General features: G+C 41.8%; 1 protein-coding gene across 2 annotated transcripts; it reads left to right on the top strand.

Annotated features, from left to right (window-relative positions):
• Nucleotides 1-915: 915 nt before the first annotated feature.
• On the top strand, nucleotides 916-22,578 carry rasa4 (RAS p21 protein activator 4). Of its 2 annotated transcripts, XM_030792681.1 has the most exons (22): nucleotides 916-1,168; nucleotides 5,430-5,486; nucleotides 7,365-7,478; nucleotides 7,863-7,924; nucleotides 12,200-12,332; nucleotides 12,697-12,778; nucleotides 13,064-13,198; nucleotides 13,507-13,598; nucleotides 14,194-14,196; nucleotides 17,411-17,528; nucleotides 17,730-17,883; nucleotides 18,307-18,371; nucleotides 18,595-18,707; nucleotides 19,168-19,360; nucleotides 19,628-19,765; nucleotides 19,984-20,128; nucleotides 20,355-20,527; nucleotides 20,898-21,035; nucleotides 21,346-21,481; nucleotides 21,748-21,868; nucleotides 22,127-22,185; nucleotides 22,340-22,578. In XM_030792681.1, the coding sequence occupies exons 1-22, from the start codon at nucleotides 1,104-1,106 to the stop codon at nucleotides 22,465-22,467; spliced, it is 2,424 nt and encodes an 807-aa protein (XP_030648541.1). In that variant the 5' UTR covers nucleotides 916-1,103; the 3' UTR covers nucleotides 22,468-22,578. The 2 variants fall into 2 exon arrangements, with proteins under 2 accessions (XP_030648541.1, XP_030648540.1); XM_030792680.1 differs by lacking the exon at nucleotides 14,194-14,196.
• The last annotated feature ends 3,069 nt before the right edge of the window (nucleotides 22,579-25,647 follow it).

Here is a 25,647-nt window from a genome sequence, read left to right as displayed (position 1 = left end):
CGACAAACGTACAAACTGTCAGTTTGTGCATTTTCACATGTGCTTCTATCGTTGACACAACATTAAGCTATTTGACCTTGATAAACGCTCTCTCGACAATTTGGCCGAGCTGCAAAAGTGCTTTCTTATCTGAGACAGCAGGCATATGGTCTCAGTGATAAGGCTTCTGGATAAACAGGGCTTTTGTTTCTAGATTAAATATTTTATTTTAAATACAATCTTACTTGCCGACACCTGCACCCGCCACCCCCCTCCCGCCCAACCTAACCCCCCCACGCCCAACCTAACCCCCCCACGCCACCACGTCTTTCCCAATTGTGACACTTTTGCAGATAGACTTGTTTGTTTCAGGTGAAAAAAAAAACTTAATCAAAATCGGAGAAATATTAGCCTTTTTAAGGTGACAGCTGTGTATAATAAAAATTGAGTGTCCACAAGTGGGCCATTCAGTGGTCACTACTGGCCATTGTTTGACTGGAGGAGAAACAGCTACCCTCAGCAGTGACTTTATCATTTGTGATTTTGTCAGAAAAAAACCCCACATTTGTCATTTATAGCCTCCTAAATCATCAAAACACATGTCATTGGTATGTTTGCATTTCTATTCATCTGTTCCTTTCTTCTTTTTTTTTACTCGTCATATCACCCCTAATATCATATGCTCTGCTGATTTGCAGTCACAGAGAGAACGTGGCAATTATAAGATGAACAGAAAACTTCATTTCCCCTAAAACCACAAAAATAAGCTACGTCACGTCGCAATCGGGCCAATGCTGTCTTCTAATGTCCCCGATCCGTCGCGGACACTCCTCCTACAAACATTTCTGCTACGGTTCCCTTGTCCTGGACGAGCGTGTGTGTGTGTGTGCGTGCGTGAAAGACAGACGCTCATCGACTTGCTGGTGAAGTGATTATTTTGCTTGTGAATCCCATGGGTTGAGTCGTTTAGTGAAGTCTCTTTTCTGTTCATAGAGACAGAACGATGTTCGGAACGTCATCTTACGCTTTCTCGTCTGTTTTTCGAAAAGGATACAACTGTCCTTGCCTGTTGATATAAGGCTCCACAGCAGTTAAACATATCTTCAAGGGTGCATTTTAGAGCAATGGCCAAAAGAAGTACACTGTTTATCAGAATTGTGGAGGGGAAGAACTTGCCAATCAAGGACATGTAAGTAATCTTTATACGTCTTACTCCACTTGAATGCTGTTGCAGATTTTTTGACGCTCTCGAAATGAAAGGAAGTTGAGACGCTGTCAAGAAACTGAAACTGTATTTTTTTCTTTAAAACAGCTACACTGAGATGTTTGAAGAATGACTATTTTGTATAGCTCGATTGAAGATATGATATAAAACGTAGTATATAACAGATTCAGAAATAATGTACATTTTAAAACGCAAACAAATTTTAGTGATCTTAAATGAGGTAACTAAAGCATGTGAATAAACTAAACCCAAGACATTTAAGATATGAAAATAACTCAGTGTTATATATTAAACAAAATTACAACATTTGGAATGATTATAAATCTTACTAAGGTTTAGAAACCAGAAACAATTTTAGTGCAAGAATTTACCAAAAAATCACTATGAATTTTGACTTGCAATCACTGTACTGCAGTCTTGACAGCCAGTTTCTAGAGGAAATGTTACACACACACACACACACACACACACACAAACACACATACAAAAAGCTACAATAGCAATGTTAAAGTAAGCTTTGGTCACAGAAAATAGATAGCATTTTTACTACAGAGTGTGGGGGGGGGGATCCTTTGAAAATTTCATGCAAGCTGTGAGCAACTGTTGAAATCACACAGATGGCTAAGCTGCTGGATTTTTAGTATCATTTTAATACCTCTCAAGTGCTCCTGGATCACAGATGCTCAGTTTCTATCACAACATCATTATTACACTGTATCATCTGGACTTTTTTTTTTTTTTTTACACTTCATGGGGGCCGTTCTTTAAATTGCGTCCTCTTTCTTTCTAGACAGTCTCAATCTGTCTATCAGCCTCTCCACATTTCCATCTCTGAGGTGGTAGTCAGTGACATGGATGTACACAGTGTCTCCTGATAGAAAGCTCTAGAATTTCCAGTGACCGTGTATCAGTTTTCAATGACCATGTTTTATGACTTACAGGGAACAAACACGGGAAGATACTGAAAGATGTTCTGAAGGGAGACAGGGAAAGTTAATCTGTTGCCTAGGTAACGGGACCACGTACTGCTATTTTATAGTAAAAGTTTGTCAAATTAGCTCAAAAGCTGAAGTGTCACCCGAAACCACAAGTGTCTGCAGTGCAAAGTCTGTTACATTGGGGATGAACTCAGCACTGAATATAATAATCTTAAAAGTTGCTGTAAACCTCTCAGTCATTAGTATTCTCATACTCCTGTGCATAACCCCGCCCACTCTCCAACATATTTGAGCTTTTCTCTTGGTCAAACAGCTGTTTTTCATTGGCACAGGACATTTTTTTGGCACTTGCTAATCCACTCTATAAACAGTTCTCCTTCAATAAACTGGTGGAGCAAAAACGAAACAAATTTTGTTTGCAGTGACCTCCACTGCCGCTGATGCTTGGCAGGATCCAAAACCTTGATGCCATTTCTCAGTCATCCAGTGTTTGACTACATTATATGACTCACTCAAGTTGTCAGAAGGTGTCAAAGCCAAGGTGATCGTTCTAACCCAGCCACTCCAATGGCAATAGTCTGGACCAAAGGTGATACGATGTTTCTTATTGCCTCAAGTGCTCTTCCCAGTCTCTGTCAGAAAATTAACTTCATTTAGAGGAGGGTACGCCCTTCATTAATACTGGAATACCCTCAGCGCATTGCAAGGTAACAGAGACTGACACATTGCACCCCTCTCCTCTGCCTCTCTTTCCAATTTAAATCTCTGATTTATTTTGTTATAGGAATTGAAAGAATTTAAATTGGCTAGCAGGTCTTTCTCTCTCTGTCTCTCTCTCTGTCTCTCTCTCTCTGTCTCTCTCTCTCTCTGTATCACGTTTTTCTGCTTGAGCAGAAGGCTGTCTTTCTCTGGCTGAGGGACAAATGTCGTGTGGATTGTTTGCATTGACGGTGTGCTGACATTGCCAAACAGCAAAAATCGACAGATTGCACCCACTTCCAGGACCATGAACAGTCTGGCTCCTCGGAGTCCGTCTGTTGACACATTTTTGGGTTGTGCTTTTGTGCCGTGCGCACTAATTGCCTCTCTCCTTTTTTTTTCTTTTTTTCCTTGAGATAATTGCTGATTGCTTAAAAGCAAATCAAATGTAACATGGTAGCGAGTTGTTTGCTGCGTTTAATCATGCAGTCCTTGTTCGTTATACTGTCCTGGTTTTTCGGGATCTGAGGCAGCTGTACATCACATACTTTGTCTTCTTTTGAAGTAAACACATACGATTATAAAGTAATAGACAGTTATCACATTGTTTTATGAATCACATTATGATGACTTGATATAGTTTGTTCTGTAGAATGATTCATAACAGTGATTGAGTCATCTACAGGTATGTTCTTACAAATCACTCAACCACACTTTTGTCTGAAGTCAGAAAAAGAATTTAGCATTGCAATGCAGCAGTAATTGTCCAGTGTTTGGTGGAGGGTTTACTTGCATCAAAAATTCTCATCATCGTGCAAATCACGTGGCTTTTTTTTTTGTTGTTGATTGTGAATGATCAAGGTTACATGAGTGAAAATATAAATTTTTTTAACTTCTTCACGCATCCAAAAGACAGAAGTGCCATCGCAGCTCATCAAACAGAAACGTTTGAAGCTGTCTGTCAATTTGCTTGTAATGTGTTTTTCTTATAAAGTTGAATTGCTGCAGCAGTCAGTGCAAGGGAACTTTCCTCTCTGTTATTTTATATTCTCTTGAGTCTGAGTCAGAATGTAATTCAGAAGTGGACCCTCAGGGTGTAGGGAAAAAAAAAAAAAAAAATAGAGAGAGAAAAAGAGCTCTCGGGCTCCGCCGCTGTCATTATTGTAAAGTCTTCGGCGCTATCGCCGTTTTGCAGGTGGCGTGGAGACGCGAGTACGTGGTTCAACTGCCAAAGCCGCGCAACTGTTTGATGCAGCACCTGATCTCGACAGCTTCGGGTCTCTCCACCGCCACCCCCAACCCCCCCCCCCCCCCCCCCCACCCCCCCATTACGCCGATAACAACAGAGCAGAGATGAATCAGGCCTTCTCCCATTCTCTTGGCCCGGAGACGTGACTTTCGCGCGCTGCTGGTCAGCGCTTGTCATTACCTACCGCGTCTGGGCGAAGGAATTCGCGGGTCGTGAAGCCTCCATCAGATATTCTTTTGTGCAAAGGCCTCAACCTGATTAGTCACCAGTCTCGTCTGTTGAGTTGAAAGAAAGGCAGCTGAAAGATATTTCATGGCTGTAGGAATTTGATTGGGCTTGTTACTGTCTCGGTATGGAAATGATCAGCATTAATTAAAGACGTTTGGGGTTTTTTTTGGGGGGGGGGGGGGTTTGGAAGCAGAATATGCACTCTCAAAATAAAGAAAAAAGAGGAAGAAAATGGATATCTGATTGAGACAAAAGATGAAGATTACCTTTTCGTTAATTACAGCTGCAATGAATGAAAATTCTTCTCAAGCTCAGCCTTTGGGATGCACTTCAGCAGAACATTAGACCTATTAAAGAAGGGTATCCCACTTCTGTTTTTTAAAACCATCCATTTTTTAAAACCGGGGTGTGTTAGAGTGTGTGTGTGTGTGTGTGTGTGTGTGTGTTGGTGGTGGCGGAGGTCTTTTAGAAGCGTTTTTTTTTTTTTTTTTTTTTTCCATTCGAGCTGTGATTCAGCTGCGATCAGAACACCCCCTCAAAACAGACAGCGAAGATGTGAGACAGGAGCGAGGGGGCCAGCCGACCGTCCTTTGGGCCAATCAGTGTTGAGGCTTGAAAGGGAGACCGCACGGAGCATGCTCTCTGCCTGCATGGCTCTGTCTGTCTGTCTGCGTCTGAAACATGAGGGTCTTTTGAACTGTGTCTCTGCAAAGGCTTCATGAGGGAAGCCTTTATGTGCCTCATGCCCTTTGGCATAGGCTTTGACACACCAAAGGAACAAGTACACTGCCCCTGGCATATTGGATGAAAGGGGCGCCCAATCAGTGCCACCAGGGAGAGAAAAAGATACCTTTTATGTTTGATTTGCCCCACACTGACATGTTGAAACGAGTTTTTATTATTATTGTTGTTATTATTATTATTATTTTTATAGATTAGAGGAAGGCCCAGAATGTATGCATGAGGTGTTTGGGACAGTTTGATTGGCATATCATAGCTGCGTTTCTAATTAGGGAAGCAGTTACAGTTTACTGATAATGTGAGTGGTAATAATTGGTTTTGTGTTGGTGTATAACAGCATTGTTTGTCTTCTGACTTTTTTCCCCCGCAGAACTGGGAGCAGTGATCCATACTGTATCGTCAGAATTGATAATGAAGCCATAATACGGTATGTATGACAGACTAGAGTGGGGTCTTACCATCACTTGGCTTTTGTTTCAAATGTCGATTAGCATAAATTGAACTTGGGGCGGCGGGGGGAAGGGGGGGGGGGTGTCTCTAGCAGCATTTCATTTTCTCTGCATGTCTAAGCCATTTAAAGCCAGGCCATTATGCATGCAATCAGCTAAAATTAGCAATACAAAAGAAATGCGTTAGAGAAGGGGCGATGAGTGTACAGGTTTTTCCCCAGATGTCATTGTTATTGTCTGTTTTCTTGTTAAATATGACCAGTTTCTTCTAAAACAAATCTCTCACATCACTACACTGACCATCAATCATAAGGTTCTTTAAAAAAAGGAAAAAAAAAAATCACGACTCATCTTGCAGCACATTAAAAGACCAGTTTTGCACTGATAAATCATCATTTGAATCATATATATTTATGTGTGTGTGTGCGTGTGTCTAAGTAGCTCAAGAAACATTAAAAACCTTAAAACTGTAGATTAGCGATACATTGAAATCTTTAGAAAAATCAACTGCTTCAGGTCTGATATACTGTAAAGTCAGAATGATTGTTCATGGACAAGGCCAGAAACACACAGTATGTGTTCAGTGTTGACCCAGATGAGTCGAAAACCGAGCGGCTGTATCAGGTAATCATTGTTGGAGCACAGGGGGACATAAACCACATGTCTGCTAGAATACAAGTAAAAGCCCTTTCTTTGCACACAAAAATTTGACATTTCCTCGCAAAATTCCTTTTGGAGCATTACTCATTGCCAAGGCTTTATGAGAAGATAGTTTGTAATAGATGAACTAACATTAGTTGACTTGACACGAGGTGAGAAACGACCAGGTTTGTTCGTAAATGTTTTACTAGCGAACAACCTTCTGTATGTGGCAGCACGCACACACGATGCGTTGTTGTATCCACACATTCCTCTCTTTGGAGCTGTAGTACTGTAGTGTGAAATACAGTATTTATCTGCTCGTCGCTACAGCTGTTTGAAATCGGCATATTCATGATTTATTAGTCAGTCGTTTGTTTTGGAAGGCTAGCTAGCACGACCGTTATGTGTTAAAAACTCACCCATTACAGATCATGCTGTTAGAACACACATCCCTGTACTTTTAAAATCTAGATAGCCGTGTCGAAGATAACCTCCACAAAACGTGGTCATAATTATAGCTGTATTGTCTCCTCCATGTGCAGCACGGTGCGTTTTTTTTTTTATCACTGTCCGCCCAGTGACTAACTTGTCGACAATATTTAACTGGTTTAAAGCCATCATTAATATGCAAGCCATCTCATTAACATTCAGAAGCTTCTTAACGATCATAAATGGGTAATTGTTTTGGTGGCGTTTTGCGTACACGCCGCTCCCGTTTGGGGGCCAACCGATTGTTTCCCTGGTTTTGAGTAGCGTTTTAAGCATTTTAAAGATGGAATTGCCGTGTATATTCATGGCAGTTTTAGAATGTGTTATGCCCAATCACCCATGAGCCTTCTCCGGTATAAACTAGAGCTTTTATGGCTTATGAGTGTTTATGATGGCATTATCCTCTTTGACCCCTATAAAAACATACTTCAGTGGCTAAGGTACACAATGTAGAGAATATGTGATGTTTTTGCAGTCTGAAAGCATAATGTATACATCATTTTTGTATCTTTGCCTCATTAGTATTGCCTAGTACCTCGTTACTGACTTATACCTGCAATGCGCTTATGAATACTACAAGTATGAATTTCCACCCTTTTTTTTATCTTTTGATGCAGCATATTTGAAACTGTCTAGTTTTAAATGATGCTTTGTACATATTCAGTGATAGAGGGCATGTTTTATCTTCACCTCCTGCTTGAAACATTTCGTTTTTTCTTACTTAGGACAGCGACGATATGGAAGACACTGTCACCCTTCTGGGGGGAGGAATACAATGTTCATCTCCCTCCCACCTTTCACACTGTGTCCTTTCACGTGATGGACGAGGATTCTCTTAGGTCTCTTTCCCTCTCTCTCTCTCTCTCTCTCTCTCTCTCTCACACACACACACACACACACACACACACACACGCATGCATGCACACACCACTTACTAGCCACTCATCAGCCTGCTGTTTGACTCACTCACACTGGTACTGCAGATTCAGTTTCATTCTGCTTACTTGAAATGTCACCTGTCTTGATAAACCTGTAATTGATGTTAGTGTTTGATATATATTTTTGCCGCATTCCCTCATCAAGACGGCAAATGATTTGTTGAAGGCAGTGCCTGTGACCTTTAGGGACAGTCTCGTCATTGCTAAAGATTTTAGGTCTGCTAGAAAAACGTCTTTGTCTGCGTGATTCTAAACAACAAACATGTTTTTTTTTTTTTCCTTCAGTCGTGATGATGTAATTGGGAAGGTGTCAATCAGCAAAGAAGCTCTTTCAGCCAAACCCCAAGGTAAGACTTTTCCTGGAGAGTACAACACCATGAGGGCCTTCCTTTGACCTAAGATAAAAAGGCATGCTACATTTTTTTTTTTTTTGTAGTGCGGTATCTTCTCTCAGTGATTGAAAAGTGCACATAAGGTCACTGTTGCAATGTGGTTAATGAGATTTTAATGTGACCCGTGGGCTGTGATCCACATGACAGCCATGTGACTGGATGTTGCTTCACTGTTGACACGAGGTCTTTCTTCTTAAACCCCCCCCCCCCTTTTTTTCTTTTACTCTTTGTCTTTCAATTCAGTCTCAGTCTATCAAACAGAATCTATTTTTCTTTCTCTTGACTGCAAACTTGTCAGTTTAAAACTGAACTGGTATGCCACCCGTTACGCAAAGACCATTATCTTTTTTTTTTTTTTTTTTTTTCCCCCATAGCTCGCTCTGTCGTGGTCTTGTTGGGGATATTGGGACTGAGTCACTGGGCCAGTATAGGGCTAAAACGGATTTCGTGAGGCTAGACAGGGAGGCTGAGTCACGAATCACCATAGGAACTTCCATTATTGTCACACAGTTATGTGGGGGAGAATCTTACTCACACTGGCCCTCATGCAGAGATGATGACTACCAGCGGTTAACCTGAGTTTGGAGGCGGGTTGAGTCGAACTGAGGTTTCTTGCAGAAATGGGGTAGGGTGGGTGGGGAGGGGGGGGGGATATTTTCCTATAGTACATTTTAATCAACAGGTATAGAATGTGCATATTGAAAAAAAAAAACAAAAAAAACACGTTATCAATCCATGTACTTTTTCCCCCTGAATAATTTTCTGAAGCTTTATACCATTTCCAGTTCTTTGACGGAACCGTTGGCTTGCGAAACCCATCTGCTGTTCGTTCTGGTTCTCTAGATGTCATACCGCAGAGAGCATTTTATGGATACAAAACAAAAAAAACAACACACCTTTTATCCTAGACCTGACCATGTCTGACAGCTGGAACCCTGACCCTTTTATCTGGTCTTTCTGTCTTTAGAGAGCAAACAAAACCTGTATGCTGTTTTGTTTCTCTGAAGGCACACACACACACACACACACACACAAAAATATCCCATTTAGAAAAATCTCGGCTGATGGAGGCCACAGGAATAGAGGTGCGTTGTTGCATGGGCAGAGCGGTTTCTCGGGTTGACAGGGTGTGAATGCAACGCGCTTGCTTGGGGGCTAACACTTGTGTTGGCCTGTGATCCTCCTACTGAAATAACCTTGAGAGGAGATCACACACTCGTCACACACTCGTACTCGGAGACGCCCACCGACGTGGAGAAAGCCCGGTGCGGCAGTCTCTAACGTAACGGTCTCCGTCACGAAATTCGCGACCTGTTTCGGTCGAGCCGATCGGTTAACTGTACATGGGCAAGTGCCTGATATCAAGATACAGAAATGCAACTGAGTATGATCATGTCACCAGATGACAGGCACTGCGTGATGTGCAACACTGTGAGTCATGCGTAATCGTTCAGTGTAATGAGGAATGATGCTTCGTCATCATGACAAGAGAAGGCTGACGTTGAAACGCAGCGAGATGAGAGAGAATGTATGTGGAATTAAAAAAAAAAAAAAAAACAGAACAAAGAAAGAAAAACGAAAGTGTGGGCACCTGTAGCTCTCTAGTAATGATATACAGTGGGGTTAAAAGATAGCGTGTCATTCGCAATTGATTGGATCATTAGTTCCGATTTCTCATTGGTCAAGAATAAGCGGTATTAAAATGAGGTATTTGAGGTGAAAAATGATATTAAAATGATGTGTTTGAGATCGATGAGGCTTGACATAAAAATGGCGCCGTGAACTTATTGGGAATCTGGAGATTTGAACTCTGTTTTCTTTGAACTTCAGTTTTGCTCTGTCCTTTTAAGGTCTCTGTTTTATTATGGGGCTGAGTTAGCTCAGTGGTTAAATCTCTGAATTACCAGTTAGTCTCAAGTCCACCAGTAACCAATACTGGTCAGCTGGCCCAAAATTATTAATAGGCTTTTGTATAAGTAAAAGTCCTTAATGTGTTATGGAGAGAATATCCTCTCAACCACTTAAAAAAACACACCCGTTTATGGTGCTCAGATGTAAAAATTAAAAAAAGACTTTAGGCTTTTAAAAATCGAAGTACAGGCCTATAGCTCAGTTTGGTGGCTGGGGCAAAAAGAAAGTTGTGGATGTCTGCTCTGTGACTTTTGTCCTCCCTGGTTAGAGTGTGAGTAGGGAGCACACACACACACACACACACTTGACTTTTGTAGAAGAAGACTGATTTTCGCTGGAGTATCATAGAGGTACGTGGGTGAACTGTTTGAAGCAGAGAGCTCGAATCTTTAAAGGTTATCCCCCGTGTGTGTGTGTGTGTGTGTGTGTGTGGGTGTGTGTGTGTGTGGGTGAGTGAGTGGTGCCTCTTTTTGAACGTATTTATGAAGAAGGCCTTTGAGAATTTCGCAATGCTCATCTAGATTATCGAATTGTTCGGGCCCCTTTGAATGTGTGTGGCACGTTCGAACACAGGAACACGTGAGCGTCCTGAAATGTATGGACGTCAAGAGTCACGTCCTAGCCGTGAATGTTGTGCTGTGAGATTTCTCTGTGGAAAATTGCTCAGAAATGGTCCTCGCACTCACTCTACAACCTCGACTGTGTAATCTAATTTCATTTCTTTTGGTCATCCTGGAACCACTGCAGACAGGGCTATTATGTAGACTATTCTGTGGTTATTATAGTTATTTTGTATCCAATTTTCTCCCTCCAATTTCTGTTCCTTGTAAAACATTTTCTAACAGACAGGGTTTTTTTCTTTCTTTCACTGTGTCTTCCTTTTTGGTTGTGTTTGAACCTGCTGGCCCTCTCATTTCTTCACAATGCTATAATACTAACACCCCCCCCCCCCCCCCCCCCCAACGAGGCAGTTTCAAATTGAGCGGTCGCAATTTTGAAGACACATCGAGAATGTCAAATCTTTCGCGTGGGCGTGCTCCAATGCTGGAAATGTCAGAATGTTTGGGTCGTACAGTGCAACAAGTTACATTTAAAAAAAACAAAAACAAAAACAACAAAACAAAAACGACCGAAGGCGGAAGAGCCGGAGACACGTTTGTTTCCATTTTTGCTGAGTGGAAGAGTCTGCCAGGGTTGGTTTGGCCGTGGGTTTATTTTGGGGCTACTCAACGGAGCAATAAAGTGCAATGAGCCTTAGCGAGTGCCATCCTGGAATACTAATCAAAAAAAAAAAAAAGAAGAAGAAAAAAAAAAAGCATTTCTCTCAAACGTTCCACTGGGATAAACAAGCCCCGTGGTCTCAGGCAGCAGGAAGTGGAGAGGATTCTTAGGCATTTGAATTCAGTCACAAGCTACGCAGGCAGAAACACATGGGGTGTCTGACCGGTTATGGGAATATCTACACAGACTGCTTCCCCATTTCACCTGTTTCCTCATTTTTTTTTTGGGGGGGGTTTTTTCATACTGTTTCTTGCTCCAGCCGAGAAACCTGACCTGAATGCTGATTGACATGTTTTACTTTGATTGACTAAACACCGTTTAAACATGTCCCCCTGGAATTTATTTGGCTTTTGGTCCGTCTTTGTCTCAAAGTCCAGTAATGAGCTGTTGACACAGAGGCGGATGTATTTGTGTGTGTACGCTTTCGTTTTGGGCAGAGTGAATTTATGTTTCATGTCAGAGAATACAGAGGCTCTGATAAGAGGTTAAGCTGTAGAAAATGCAGCTAGAACATTAATTCTATTACACTAAGCCTCTTAAAGCCAGAGTTACTGAGGAAGGATACGATAGGTCAGATTTACCCTGTATCTGTATTCACTCTGTATGTGTGTATGTGTGTGTGTGTGTGTGTGTGTATTTTTGTCTGTGTATGATTGAGTGAGTGTGTTTTTATATGTCTGTGAAAACAAAGAGAGGATTGTTAGAGTCTGGATTTGCAAATCTGCATTTCAGCACGTATATGCGTGTGTATATCTACTCAACTTGCGTGTGCGTGTATTGTGGAGTTGCTTTCCAATCGGTTTCGGGTCGAGGACCGCGTGAAAAGTCAATCAATGGATTTTCACCCCCCCTGAGTCTTTTCTCTAATTAACGAACTCAATTTCAAGTCGATCACGAAACGAATCAATCATATCCCTTTATGGTATCTACAAATACAATTCTTTACAGTTTGCATGTGTTTAAGCACCTTGCATATCCACAGGATCGTGAGTGAGGATCTCTCATGGCTGTTTATTCTGCTGTGGGGCTGTGTTTTAGGCATAGACGGTTGGATGAACCTGACGGAGATTGATCCTGATGAGGAGGTACAAGGGGAGATTCACCTCCAGATATCCGTGGTAGGAGATGGGGACACGCCAAGAAAACTACGTTGCCAAATTCTGGAGGCTAGGTGAGAAACCGGATCGAAATAAAACATGGAAGACCTGCCATCATTGAGTGGGTCTATTCAACAAACCTTCTGCATTAATTTGTCCTCAGGAGTAAATTACATGGAACCGTTTACTAAAGGATCGTGTTTTTCACATATTTATGACATTTTGGAGGGACAATAGAAAAAAACGTTGTGTGAGGCTAAGAATGGTTAGATGTGGGCAGTGAGAACAGTGAATGCCAGAGACCAGAATTTACATAGGGGACCTATACGACTCTAATGACAGTATTTTTATATATCTGTTTTTTTTTTAATCTGTTTTTTTTTTCAGACATTTGGGTTTTTTTGCCACCTTTCTCACGTTCTCTTTTGTTATCCTCAGAGATCTTGCCAAAAAGGATCGCAATGGGGCGTCTGACCCCTTTGTCAGAGTCAGATACAACGGCAAAACTCACGAGAGCGCGGTAAACTAGTGTCTCTTTTCCCCTTGAGACACACACACACACACACACACACCTAAAATACAATAACCACATTCTGCTTTCAGTGTTGGTTTTAAAGAGGAAGGCAAGTCTGTTTGAAAGTTAAATTTACTCAGACTGATTCCCTGATTCTCAGTGATCTTGCTTTTACTGCATCATGTGATACCTTGTGTTCATGTGGTGTTTATAATTTGCAGTCAGTAACTGAATGTTTAAGATATATACCTGAATATATCTTAAAGCTGTTTACTGTGAAACTTGCTCTAGGTTGTGAAGAAGTCTTGCTATCCGCGTTGGAACGAGAGTTTTGAGTTTGAGTTGGACGACACACTCCCTGAGAGCCCTTTGAGCGTTGAGGTTTGGGACTGGGACCTTGTCAGCAGAAATGACTTTCTTGGAAAGGTGACATTTGAAAAGAAAAAAAAAAAACCCTCCCCCCTCAGTCTCTGGAACACAATTTCCTGACTTTTTGCTGATTCAGTCATTATATGTAAGGACAGACACGACTGAGCTTTCACAATATGTCTCGAGCTCGTAGGGTCATATGTCTGGACTGTATGTTTGTGGAAGCTATTTTTATCGTCAGCGAGTCTCAGAGTGCAGACGCGAGCCCGTCCTTGATGCAAGTGGTTCAGTCATTGACTTTGTCTCTGATTGTTTTCATGTGAGAGTCGTACTGAAAGCTGTGTCTGTTCTTTTCTGTCTGCCAGGTACTGTTTAATATCAACAGACTGCAGTCTGCACAACAAGAGGAGGGCTGGTTCCGACTGGGTCCTGACAAACCCAAACACAGCCAGTACGAGTGAGTGTCCCCCACTTTAAAACAATAAAAAGTCAATTCAGGAGAGATAAACAAAAACGTGTTCTCTGACGGTCACAGTGGCTTTTGAAATGACGGTGCAGAGTGAAGAAAAGTCAGAACTCTCTCATTTTGGCTATTAAAACACATCTGATACATGAAAAAAAAAAAACCTTAATGCATTTCAACAGGAACCTCTTAAAAACAGAAGCCCCCGATTTAAATCGGACTGCCACGCCCCAAAACCGAAATTCTGGTTTCGCCGGCGTTGTCCCGTCTGTCGGATGAAGGTCATTTTGTCGCCGTCGAGAGTGTGAATCACACCAGAGTTTTACCGTCATCGAGACGTGGATTAGGGGGGGACTGGCTGATTCGGCCCCGTTTTCTTGAGCCGGCTGCCGCGGCAGGCTACGGAGCCATCCCACTGTTCTCCGGGGAGGCTTTTGTGGACTTCGGGCGCGTCTGTTCCGGTCCATGTGTTGACAGGAAGTGATAATCCTTTCCCAAGCTAAATCTCGGGATTTTTTTTTTTTTTCCTCCCCTACTCTTTCTGCAGTAAAAGATCATTTGGCCGCGTAGGTTTGCGGGCGAGGATTAGCGAGTAGGCTGGGAGGAGGAGTGGGATGGAAAGGCTTATGTAAAAAAAAAAAAAAAAAAAAAACCCTCCAAGGCTTCTACCCCTCCAGGCCAGGCCAGGCAGGCGTGGCGGGAGGGGACAAAGAAGCCACGCGTCAGCGCCCTTTGGGATTACGCCTGTGAGTTTTGGGACACCTCGGGTCAGACTCACAGAGGTTCTTTTTGGTTTTTTTGTTTTTTTTACACACAACTCTCACAGGGCCGTGAAAAGTCTTCGTCTGGCCATTGAGTCTTCTTTCAGTGACTCAAGTCAAAGGCTAGACGAAGTCTTGAGTCATCGAACGAAGACCCTTTCCTTTGGAGCCAGTTAGGCTCACAGAAAGGCATCAAGGACTGAATGGCTGGGCTCGTATGGTGGTGATGTCATAATAAAGATTCATGGGAAATACAATAGATATTTGTTAGAGGAGATAAAAATAAATAGGAGACTATTAAAGTTATGACAAGCGATACTAAAACAGGGTAGTTACGTACAGGTCATTGTATTTAACAGTTATAACAGATGACACATCAAAATCTACTGGATTCAAATATATCCAAGAATGGTTATTATTCTGAATATTGCTGGAGTTATGGCTGGAATTTAGTATTGCTCTATTCCTCTTTCGCTGTCATTGACGGCAGCGTAGCATAAGGGCCCTGCTCTCTCCTATAATCATATAGCTTAGCAAAGGTCAGGGGATTATATTTAGAGCATACATTGACTCAAAATCCGTGTGATTGCAAGATTAAAGAGAACTACCATTTTTCTTAGAAAAAAAAACAACAACAACAACAACAACAAATGATAACAGTTTTTTTTTTCCCAGGCCAACCCCTGCCTTGGTCTACGATGACCTCATTTAACAGAATATGGTCTTAAAATATTATTCACTCCATCCATGCTTTTAAACATTCCTTGTTCAGTCTTTTTTTTTTTTAGTCATGCTTAAAAAGAGAGAGAGAGAGAGAGAGAGAGAGAGAAAAAATCTGCTGCCTAGGAACTGTGTCTCATTATTTATTTTGGTGATATCATATCCTTAATAGACATCTGTCCCTCCCTGCTTTATTCGCACTACAGTTTTTCATGAAAGATAAAAATATACCGGAATTAAAATGTCATAACCAATCCCAAACAAAGGATTATTCAGCCGCGGGTTTTTCTGTCCGCACAAGATCCGCGGGATCTCGCCTGTATTCGCGTTTTCGCCCGTCAGTTGTTTGGACTTCATGTCTTTGGGAAATTTGAATGAACGACCTGGTTTTGGATCTCTTGACGGAGCTTCGTTTTAAGTTTCAGAGTACCCTCTTGCCGCTCTCTCTGGTTGTGATCTCATTTTGATGAACTTGGAGAAAAATTCTCCTATTAAGCTCCTATAATCCCTTACCCCATGGGTGATCCTCTCTCTCTCTACTCTTTGAATGAGTCAAGCTGTTTTTGTTTTTGTTGTTGTTTGTTTTGTCTCTCTCTCTCTCTCTATTTTTTTTTTGTACAACATCCCCTCGCTGTCCTCATCCTGACTGGATTTTTGACGGGCCACCATCTGTTGCCTGCTGTTCCGTGATTGGTTGCTGGTCAGAAAGCACAGGTTCCTTTTCCTGTTTACCTCTTCAGGGTTACTAATGTTAAATAGCTAGAACAGGCAATGCATGTGGCCTGAGGGGGCGTGGTTTATATGGTGGGCTCCCCTGGTGCAAAGCCTCTTGGTTTAATCTGAAAACTTCCTCCGAAGGCATCTCGTTTCACAGATAGGAGATGAAACATGGGCCTTTTGGCGGAAGGTCTGGTTAGTGAAGTCGAGGACCCAGAGGAACTCGGAGAGTTAAGCAAACCTACACAAAGAAGGTTTCAAAACAGAATCTGCAGCTAAGCTACATCATGAAATGCCAGAACGAGTTCAAGGGAACACATTTGTCACATGAAAAATAAACATACGCGGCATAAACACTTTTATACACAGCTGCAACCTAATCTCTTTTTAAGGTTGTGTTTGGTTATGTGGGTGACAGCCCGAAGTTTCAACTGTCCCTGACCACAACCCAAAAAACGCTGTGATCTTTAGACAGTGCACCACAATGTTCTCGTTTATTTTGTTTCAAACTGCAAGTCTCATAAAATCTGCCCACGCGTCTATGAAATCTGTCGTTTGTTTTTTGTTTTTTTTTTCTTTCTGTGGAACATTTTGCTCAGGACAGCGAGTTTAATGGTCCCATTTTGTTTGATACTGTTTGGCTGAATTGGTGTGTCTGTTGTTAGGGTGGCTTTAACTTTAGCGTGTCATAAAAACCTTTTTTTTTTTTTCCAGAAGACTTTTAAAGCTGTAAGCTAAAACTCAAATGAGTTGGTGCGTTTCTGTTTGACAGTGAAAGCGCAGCCTGCATCGTGCGGCAAGCAAAGTGAAAGGGAAATGGTTTTTGAGTTTTGTTTTATGTTGGTTTATGACATGGAGGGCTAATGTCTCCAGGTTATTAGTTTTATCTTTCCGTCTTCTCCTTATCTGTAAATTGTATCCTCCTCCTCCCCACGGTTAAATAAACAGAAACATTACCAGCCTGTTGCTGTCTGTGAACAGGGTCAAACACTCATTTTATGTAAGAAGTATACGTGCATTGACACACGTTGTCCAGCATTGCATTAACGCTACAAGCGCGAGTATGATCGCTGCTCACATTGATCAGCACTGACCAGAGTGAATGTAGTCATGAAAAGTGTTGAAACCAGTGCCCTCTTGCCAGTCGGTGCTACGTTCAAGGTGTTAATATAACAGAGGATGTTAACGCAGGTACAAAATAAGTCTTTATTTGAGATCAGTTGATTTTCAGGTTATTTTACAGTGGAAATCAGCACTAGCGTAATTCCGAAGTAATGTCAGTGACTGAATGACGGAATATTAAGTGGTCTACTGTTCTTTTCTTTACCAAGACAACCTGTATAGACATACGACTGTCAAGCCTTGGCAAACAGAGCCACACACCGTTATCTATATAGACACAATATAACCATGATATTATACATCTGGATATTATTAGTATGGTCCATGCTACTGTATTACATATGGACGCGTGCGGAGAAGGTTTGGAATGGCTTGTCTTTCTGACGAGTGCTATGGTGCTTTGACTCTGAATGTTGTTGTCTTACTTTTTCTTGAACCCCCCCCCCCCCCCCCCCCACACACACATACACACACACACACATACAGGGGTACGCTGGGGTCTCTTCGCCTGCAGCTCAAACTCAGAGACGAGACTGTCCTGCCTTCCAGCTGCTATCAGCCTCTCACAGAGTTACTGTGCCAATCCGTCGGGCCCCATCTCAACGTGAGTCCGACAGAACTTTCTAGAAGTGCTGCACATCTGATCATGTGATTCTGCTTCAATGCATCAGTGTATTTGTGCCTATCAGACATATTGGAGAGGCAGATTAATGTGTCCAGGTTTATTAGGTAGAGTGGTTTATTTGATATATGAAGCTTTGCCCTGTGACGGTACGTAATTTAGATGGTCTGCGTTGTATAACAGGGCAACTGGCCAGATTTGATCATGTTGATTGATGAGACCACTACCGCTGAGAGTCGACAGGAAGTGGCCAATAACCTGGTGAAGCTCTTCCTGGGTCAGGGGCTGGTGAAGGAGTTCTTGGACGTTCTCTTTAAGCTGGAGTTGGATAAGACCAGTAAGTGAGAAGAATCCAGCTGTGGTCCTGTGGCAGCCCGGTTTATCCATTAATAGTTAGCAGTTAATACATTAAATGCAGCAACATGTAATGTCTTTGCACAGTGAGTAGAGAAATATAAGAAATCCTATCTCACCATTATATGCACTCAAATGTTATGACCTTATGACTGGAAATTTGCACGATGTAGAAGACATGTTCACCATAATCACAAATAGATTAAATATATGTATTCTATATATATATATATATATATATATATATATATATATATATATGTATTAAACGTGTATGTAGACCTACTTAAATATATACTTTATTATATGTATTAAATATGTTGTATATTACATTCCACAGTGTTATAGAAGTTTTACTAAAGCTCATCGTTCACTCGGTTCCCTTTTTCTTTGTGTTGACTCGTAGCTGAACCCAACACGTTGTTTCGGAGCAACTCCTTGGCTTCCAAATCCATGGAATCTTTTCTCAAAGTAGGTGTCTAAAATTACGCCACGCGCCACATTTAATGCACTGAAAGACGTCGTTCAGTAATTTTCGGCTGCATTGGCAGAATTTGATCCTCTATCTGTGTTTTTAAACGTGCTCACACGCACGCACGCACGCACGCACGCACACACTCACACGCGCACACACACACACAAAACAAGCACTGGCCTTTCTTTGAACTCTTTTGTGTGACCCGTCTGGCATTAGGTCACCGGCATGCAGTACTTACACAGGCTCCTGGGTCCCATCGTCAACAGGATATTTGAGGAGAAGAAATACGTGGAACTGGACCCCAATAAAGTGGAGCTGAAAGAAGCAGGGTAACAGGAATACTATGTTCAATTACTTATATTGACTACAATAAGAGCGATACTTTGTTAAATGCCGAATCAGAGGAGATCAATCAGCATTAGCGTATTTTTGCCACTTGGCTGTGTAGAATATGATTTATTGTGACATTTTATTGCCCCGTGAATTTATTGCTCCCTCGTTACCGTGTTGTATCTGGCGTAGACGCGATGCTGATTTTATTGAATGGTCTGTATACACAGGCAATGTAGCTCAGTTCCCGTCAACTAACCTGAGATGACCGGAGGGGTGGTATAAAACCCTGAAATCTGGAGAAGCAGCTCTAGTGTTACTTCTCCAGCGCCACGTCATAGCTCAGTCGCTGAATGAGTATAAGCGTGTGAAGGTTGACCAGTTCTGGATGGCTGTACCTTTTGTTCCTTACCCCCCCCCCCCCCCCCCCCCCCCCCCCCCGGTGGTTGTCTCGCGTAGCTGCGCAGGCCTGCACCGGCTGCAGACTGAGGCAGACGTGATCCAGCAGAGTTCCAGTCTTCTGCAGTCCTACCTTTCAGAGCTGCTCAATGCCATCCAGCAGTCGGCCTTATACTGCCCCCTAGTGTTGTGTCAAGTTTTCCAACAACTCTATCAACGTGTCCAGGCCCGCTTCCCAGACCCAGAGTACAGGGTACGTAACACTCAGACAAATATCAAATGCACAGGACAATAGGCCTTTTAATTTTAATGTTTGGTGTTTTGATTACAAAAGCGGTATTTTAGTTATGTCTAGTTCAAGGGGTTTTAAATAGACCGGTTGAAGTCTTCACAGATTTGTCGATAAGACGAAGGCCGAACCGTGTCGTATTTTGCTGTTGCTATGCTTAGATATATTTTTTTGATATGCTTAGTCTGCGCTCTCAGACGTGACTCTCTTTCGTGTCCTTTGTCTTTACAGAAGGTGAAGTTTATCGCTGTGACCAGTTTCCTGTGTCTCCGTTTCATCTCTCCCGCAATCATGTCTCCGAAGCTTTTTCACCTCCGCGAGAAACACGCAGATGCCCGCACCAGCCGTACCCTCCTTCTGCTGGCAAAGGTACAAACACGTCTCTCTCTCTCTCCCTCTCTCTCTCTTTTTCTCTGGCCTGCGACAGTACGCCTTGCTCTGGGTGAAACTTTTCAACAGCAACAACAACTCTAAATGTGTCCTCACACAGCAGTTGTGAGTGAGACTTGCAATAACGCGATTTATATTTAACAAAGGCTCTCCTACACGGGAGGTGTAAAACTGTTGGCCTGGCTTTGTTTGGGCAGGCTGTTCAGACCATTGGAAATCTGGATACTTTGGCATGCTGCTCCAAAGAGCCCTGGATGGTTCCCCTTCAGCCGGCTATCCAACAGGGCATCGATCAGCTCAAAGATTTCATTACCAAACTGGTCACCTGTGAAGACACAGATGGTAAGACCTATAATAATAATAACAATAAAGGCCGCTTTATTTGCATATTTGTTTACGGAAGCGGAGTTTATCCAGCTCTGTTCGGACAGCGGGGTTGTCTTTATGGCGCTGGGCACGGCTCGACAAGTTTAAAAATGACAAAAGGCGGAAAGTCGTCTGTTGCATTGGCTCCTGTTTGCTCTCTTTTCTCCTCTACGTGCTGGTTCTCACTGTCTTGTCTTTTTAGACCTCGGCCTGCAGGCTCGTATGAATCTGCAGTGTGGCACTATGGAGAAGGAGGGTTTCCTGTTCCTCCACAGGATCAAGGATAAATGCATACCGATGACATCACCCTTTAAAAAGTATTATGTTACCCTAAGCAAAGACACTCTGTCCTATTCGCGAACGCAGCATTCTAAGGTGAGGTCCGGCGCTACTTCCTCGGTTACCGCTCACAGACCACACCTAGTAACACCAATATGTTTTCGAGAGCAAGTTTGTTATTGAAAAGACGTTGTCAATGATTGCTCATGGGAAAACTCAACAAGACAGTGAAAGGAATATGACATAACAAGAAATATCCTAGTCTTTACAAACTCAGTACAAATTCAGTATCTATCTGTTATCTGTGGAAAAGAAAAATTCAAAATAAATATTTAACGAGAAAACAGTAATAAGAATAAAAAGGAAAATGTAAATGGTGTCGTCTCTTTTGTCCTATGTAATCTCTGAGAGCCGTGGGGTGGGAATGTGTGGGTTTCATTGGCGTTTTGTGTGTGTGATCGTGCAGAAGAGCTCTTTCATTGCTCTGCCGAAGATCCGAGCGGTGGAGAAGGTGGAGGAGAAGAGTTTTGGCAGTGCCAACGTCATGCAAATTATTTCCAGCGAAGATTCAGGCCAGCTGGATACGCTCTATCTAGACTGCAAGGTCAGTTTTTTTTTTTTCCCCAGAGAAAGCTCTGGAAAAAGACCCAGCCTCATCACAAAAGCGTGTAAATTTTAATAATGGGAATTATACAGAAGCTTTATACCGGTTTAGATCTGTAAATCTGATGCTGCTTGTTTTTGAGTAACATGTATAAAAATTGTGTCTGCTTATCTGCCCCACCCCCTTTCTCTCTCTCCTTCCTTCTCTCTCTCTCTTTCTCCCTTTCTCTTTTTCTCTCTCCCTCTCTATCCCCTCCTCTCTGTTTTCTGTCTCTCTCTCTCTCTCTTTTCCTCTCTCCCACATCCTGTAGAGTGTGAATGAGCTGAATCATTGGCTCTCTGCCTTGAGGAAAGCATGCAGTCACAACACAAACACGATGAGCCACTACCATCCTGGCGTCTATAAAGCAGACAGATGGAGCTGCTGCCACCAAAAGGAGAAGACAGGTACTGCACAATCTCATCGCATCACTGTGACGCGTGTGCCACTTCTCACTCACCCACTGTGTTACACTGCAATGGAAGATTACGTCATACTCTCAGAAGACAAGGCTTAGGGATGACATATTTGTTTTTCGTACTGATTTGAATTCGCGGAGCACCATCATCCATGCCCAATACACTCCCTTTGTTTTACGTCTCAGCTCCAGTTTATCCAGTCATGTAATGTTGTTCGCGGTCAAACATCTTTGGATGGTTTTCTTTCCACGCAGATCCGGGTTGCGATAAGACCAGACATGGGGTAACGCTGCAGGAATGGTACGACCCGCTGGACCCCGACCTGGAAGCTCAGCTCATCTACCGGCATCTCAGCGGAGTGCAGCAAGCCATGAGGTACTGTAGCCCCAGCGTAGAGAGGAGAAGAGAATCCAGGGGAGAGAATAGTGATATCTCATTAGGTGTCTAGCGTTTAGTTCTGTGTCCCCAAAACTCAGTGTCATGTTCTCGTGTAATTACATCTATATGTTGACTGATTTAGATTGTTAGCTTCTGCTGGTAAAGGCAGCTAAATGAGGTGTGTCTGGAAAATTATTTTCAAATATTTGTTAGCGTTACTTGTTGTGTTGCGAATCATTTTCTAATGTCTCACAGGGAGAAATATTACGAGTTGATAAAAGAGGAGGAAGGTGAAGACCCAGAGTTGGAAAAAGGTATTCGACACTTTACCAGGCTTCTATTCAGATACAAATTGAAAACACTTAGTCTTCTGTGTCTACAGTGGCAGAAGAATGTAGCGTTGGTTTGATTTCTCATTTTCCACTGTCGCTCCAACGCTGAGCGTGTCATCTTTCGTTTCTCCTTTAGGCCAGAAAAGACTGGATAGCGTGACGCGACTCCTCAGCGTGCTCCGGGACCTCCACGACGCACACGCAGCAGTGGAGGAGGAGGAGCGCTCCAAGAATAAGAACTTTTTTCTGGAGTTACAGACATAAGAGGCCGAGCGGCATTAAAGAGTTGCACGTTTCACGGCGCGTTGGTCAATCACCGACTCCACCCGTGTGGTTTTAAGGATGGTATAATGAGCTCCTGGAGATGGTAAGACAAAGAGGTGGACATGAAGAGCTGTGGTTTACTTCATTTTATAATCAAAATGATTAGAAAACACTTGTGTTTATTCAGAACTAGTACTATTATAATTTTACAAAGGCCTGTCTCTGCGCGTATTTCACATGTGTACGGTACATGAAGGAGTTACAGTAGAGTTAAGTTTAAGATAAGAGGTTGTGGATACAGAAATAGAGAGTTTGAAGTAATGTATGTGATTTGCCTATTTAAGAAGTGTGTATTTTCATAGTCACAGTCATGAATGGCAGCTTTTAAATGTTTTATTATCGAAGCAAAATGTGCTTAATTGATTCTTTGTTTTTTTTTGTTGTTGTTGTTGTTGTTGTGGGTTATTTGTTGAATTCTCGTTCTAGACTCTTTTTTTTGTCCTTAATTTAACTGATGCTCCATTTTCTGTGTTTGTTTGTGGTAGACTTGTCATTTTAATGAGACAGTCATGTCACACACACACACACACACACATATCACACAGACAGTTTTTACTACATGTATTAATGTAAATGAATCAGTTCTCTTAGGCACTTGTTTACCATGAAAAGTGTTGAGATGTTTACAGAAAAAAAAACAAAACAAATCTTTTTATAGTCTTATTATGGATGTGAATAATTAGATGAATTACCAGCTGATAGGTTCATGAAGGATTAATAATAATAATTGTACCAATTACTGTTTACCTTAGAGCACAAAAACATGAGATCTGGTAAATTTATTTTTAAATATCATTCCTTTATTTATTTATGTTGATATTCATCGTCCAATCTTGAGTCTGTTTTGTATGTCCTGTTTCTATGTCCTCATGCGGTAAGCATTGTAAACATAATATTATCTCGCTTTTCTCACACGTTGAAGATGCTGACAACATTTTCTATGTTTTTCCTCTTAAGAATATTAATGTGGACTCATTAAAATGATATTTGTTTTGCAGAATTTCATTGCTCTTCATTATTTGCCCACTAGGTGGCTCCAGTACTTTATCTTGTTATGCAGTTCTCGAACTTATATATCCATACGATGGCCATTATTACAGCATGTTATCTATGCAAAGTTGTGGGGTTTCCATTGGTTCTCACAGACATTATAATTTTTGAACGAACTCTTCCGGATATGAAATGCATACCTCTGTACATGTGTATGCATGACCAGTTGAACGCCAGAGCCCTATTAAACGTGCCCAATTCATGACTCTATACCACCATTCTCAAAAGACAGGCCAGTAATAGGTGCACTCAGCTGACTGAAATCTGAATAGTGCGGAATTAAAAACTGTTATGACACGGTGTCAGTCCTACTGGATACAAAGCCGCGTTATTTTGTCGTCACAATATGTTTTCATCACCAGCGTAATCGACTTGACTTTGCTCAACGCCGTGCTTAAGTTTAGAATTTTCCAGCATTTGAGGAGATGTTGTGATGAACTTTAATGTGCCAAGACCACTGTGACCACTGAGGAACTGGCTCCTTATCTCTGTCATTATGATTCAATCGAAATCACATGATCCAATTTAATGAATGTCCTATGTACCAAACAGTATTTATTTGAACAATAATTGCAATTTGTCTTTTAGCTAGGCCTTGACGTATCTTTTTCTCTTTACATCTCCAACATAATATTCCAAAAAAAACCCCCCCCAAAAAACGCTACCCACATATGATCTCATTATGCTTTGTCTTTTCTTTCATTTCAAGCTCATGAAGTGAATTTTTTTTCCCTGCAAAGATTGGATAGGGATTAAGTCTAATAATTTTCAACCACTGTAAAGCTTAATTCTTGTGTAACTGATCATTTTTAACTTGAGAACTTTTAAACATGGTGTGAGGTATTCTAACCCATAAAAACCGCAGTTAGAATGGCGCCTTCAGTTTACAGCTGAAGGAAAGAATGTACTTCCTGTTTTCACACTATTCCCTCTGGAAACTTGAGCTATACAAGTCCTCTGCAATTACACTCCCTCTATATTCAGATTTCCCTGTCTTTGTTCTTATGGATAAAATGAGTTCGCTGACAAACAATGACATATAAAGCCCAAGTACTTGATCAAATATATAGTCTCTTGGTGTGTATACAACCTGCTTCAAACTATTGTATCAGTGAGGGCTAAAAAAAAGTTTTCTGTCAGGCAGTCCTGACCCATAACATTGGCACACACACCAGTTTGTCTTCAATTCTTGTCTTTTTACAAACAAAACATATCAAACAATGCATGGCCTTCTTCAAACTTTATTCCTCCCAGACATTACTAGTGTGGTGTAATAAAAATGATGCAGGTGCACTGTGATTAACTGTTCCTTTGAAACTGATCTAAAATTATAGTTGAGTACAGTTGAATAGGTGAATTTGACCTATTGGCCAGTTATACAAATCTCCAAAGTTTTCACTCTGAGGGCATGAACAGTACAGGTTTTACACGCCCTTAATACTGACCACAGATTGACCACTTCACCAGAGTGGTCCAGTATTATCTACCACATAATGAACTCAATGGGACTCCTCATAAAGTTTAATGAACTTTTGCGCAGGCATTTACTGCGCCTTGAAATAGCAGTCTAAATCAGTGCAAATGCTACTATAGAAACACTGTAGGATAACTCATTGGCCTCCTCGTTTTAAATGCAGGATGCTTGCTGATGTATAGAAAAGCCAAGCATTAACAACAGACAGAAGATATAATCTGGTATTCTTAAGAAGAAGGCAGAGGGGTAGTTGATGACTGCATCTTCTCTGAGTGTTTGTGTGAGTCATAGTACTACCAGAACCGGATGTGCACAAATTCCAGTGACGAATTCAAGCAGCTGGACTTCAGATTTCATCAGCTCCCGAACGCTACCGCATGTCCGAACTCTTGATAACAGCAAGGTACTTTGACTGAGTTGTTGGGCCGTGACATAAAAAAACAACTTTTTGTTTTTTTGCCTTTGTTTTTTTTAGATACTGTGATTAGTAAAGGCGACTTTACGTGCCTACGCTCCCCCATTGTCTGGTCTGCCAGGAGCCAGAAGACAGTCAGTGCAGAATAAAGAGGCCAAAACCATTAGGCTACGCTCTAAGC

This window comes from Chanos chanos, chromosome 15, assembly GCF_902362185.1.
Source record: "Chanos chanos chromosome 15, fChaCha1.1, whole genome shotgun sequence".
Classification (NCBI taxonomy): Eukaryota; Metazoa; Chordata; class Actinopteri; order Gonorynchiformes; family Chanidae; genus Chanos; species Chanos chanos.
Note: the sequence above shows the minus strand (reverse complement) of the source record. Positions and strands in the feature narration are given on the sequence as shown.

Bases quoted from the DNA above. Each gene is read 5' to 3' on its own strand.
- rasa4 (XM_030792681.1), top strand. From the start codon at position 1,104: ATGGCCAAAAGAAGTACACTGTTTATCAGAATTGTGGAGGGGAAGAAC. The intron at 19,361-19,627 runs GTACGTAACACT...TTGTCTTTACAG, and splicing joins TCCCAGACCCAGAGTACAGG to AAGGTGAAGTTTATCGCTGT. The intron at 21,482-21,747 runs GTACTGCACAAT...CTTTCCACGCAG, and splicing joins CCACCAAAAGGAGAAGACAG to ATCCGGGTTGCGATAAGACC.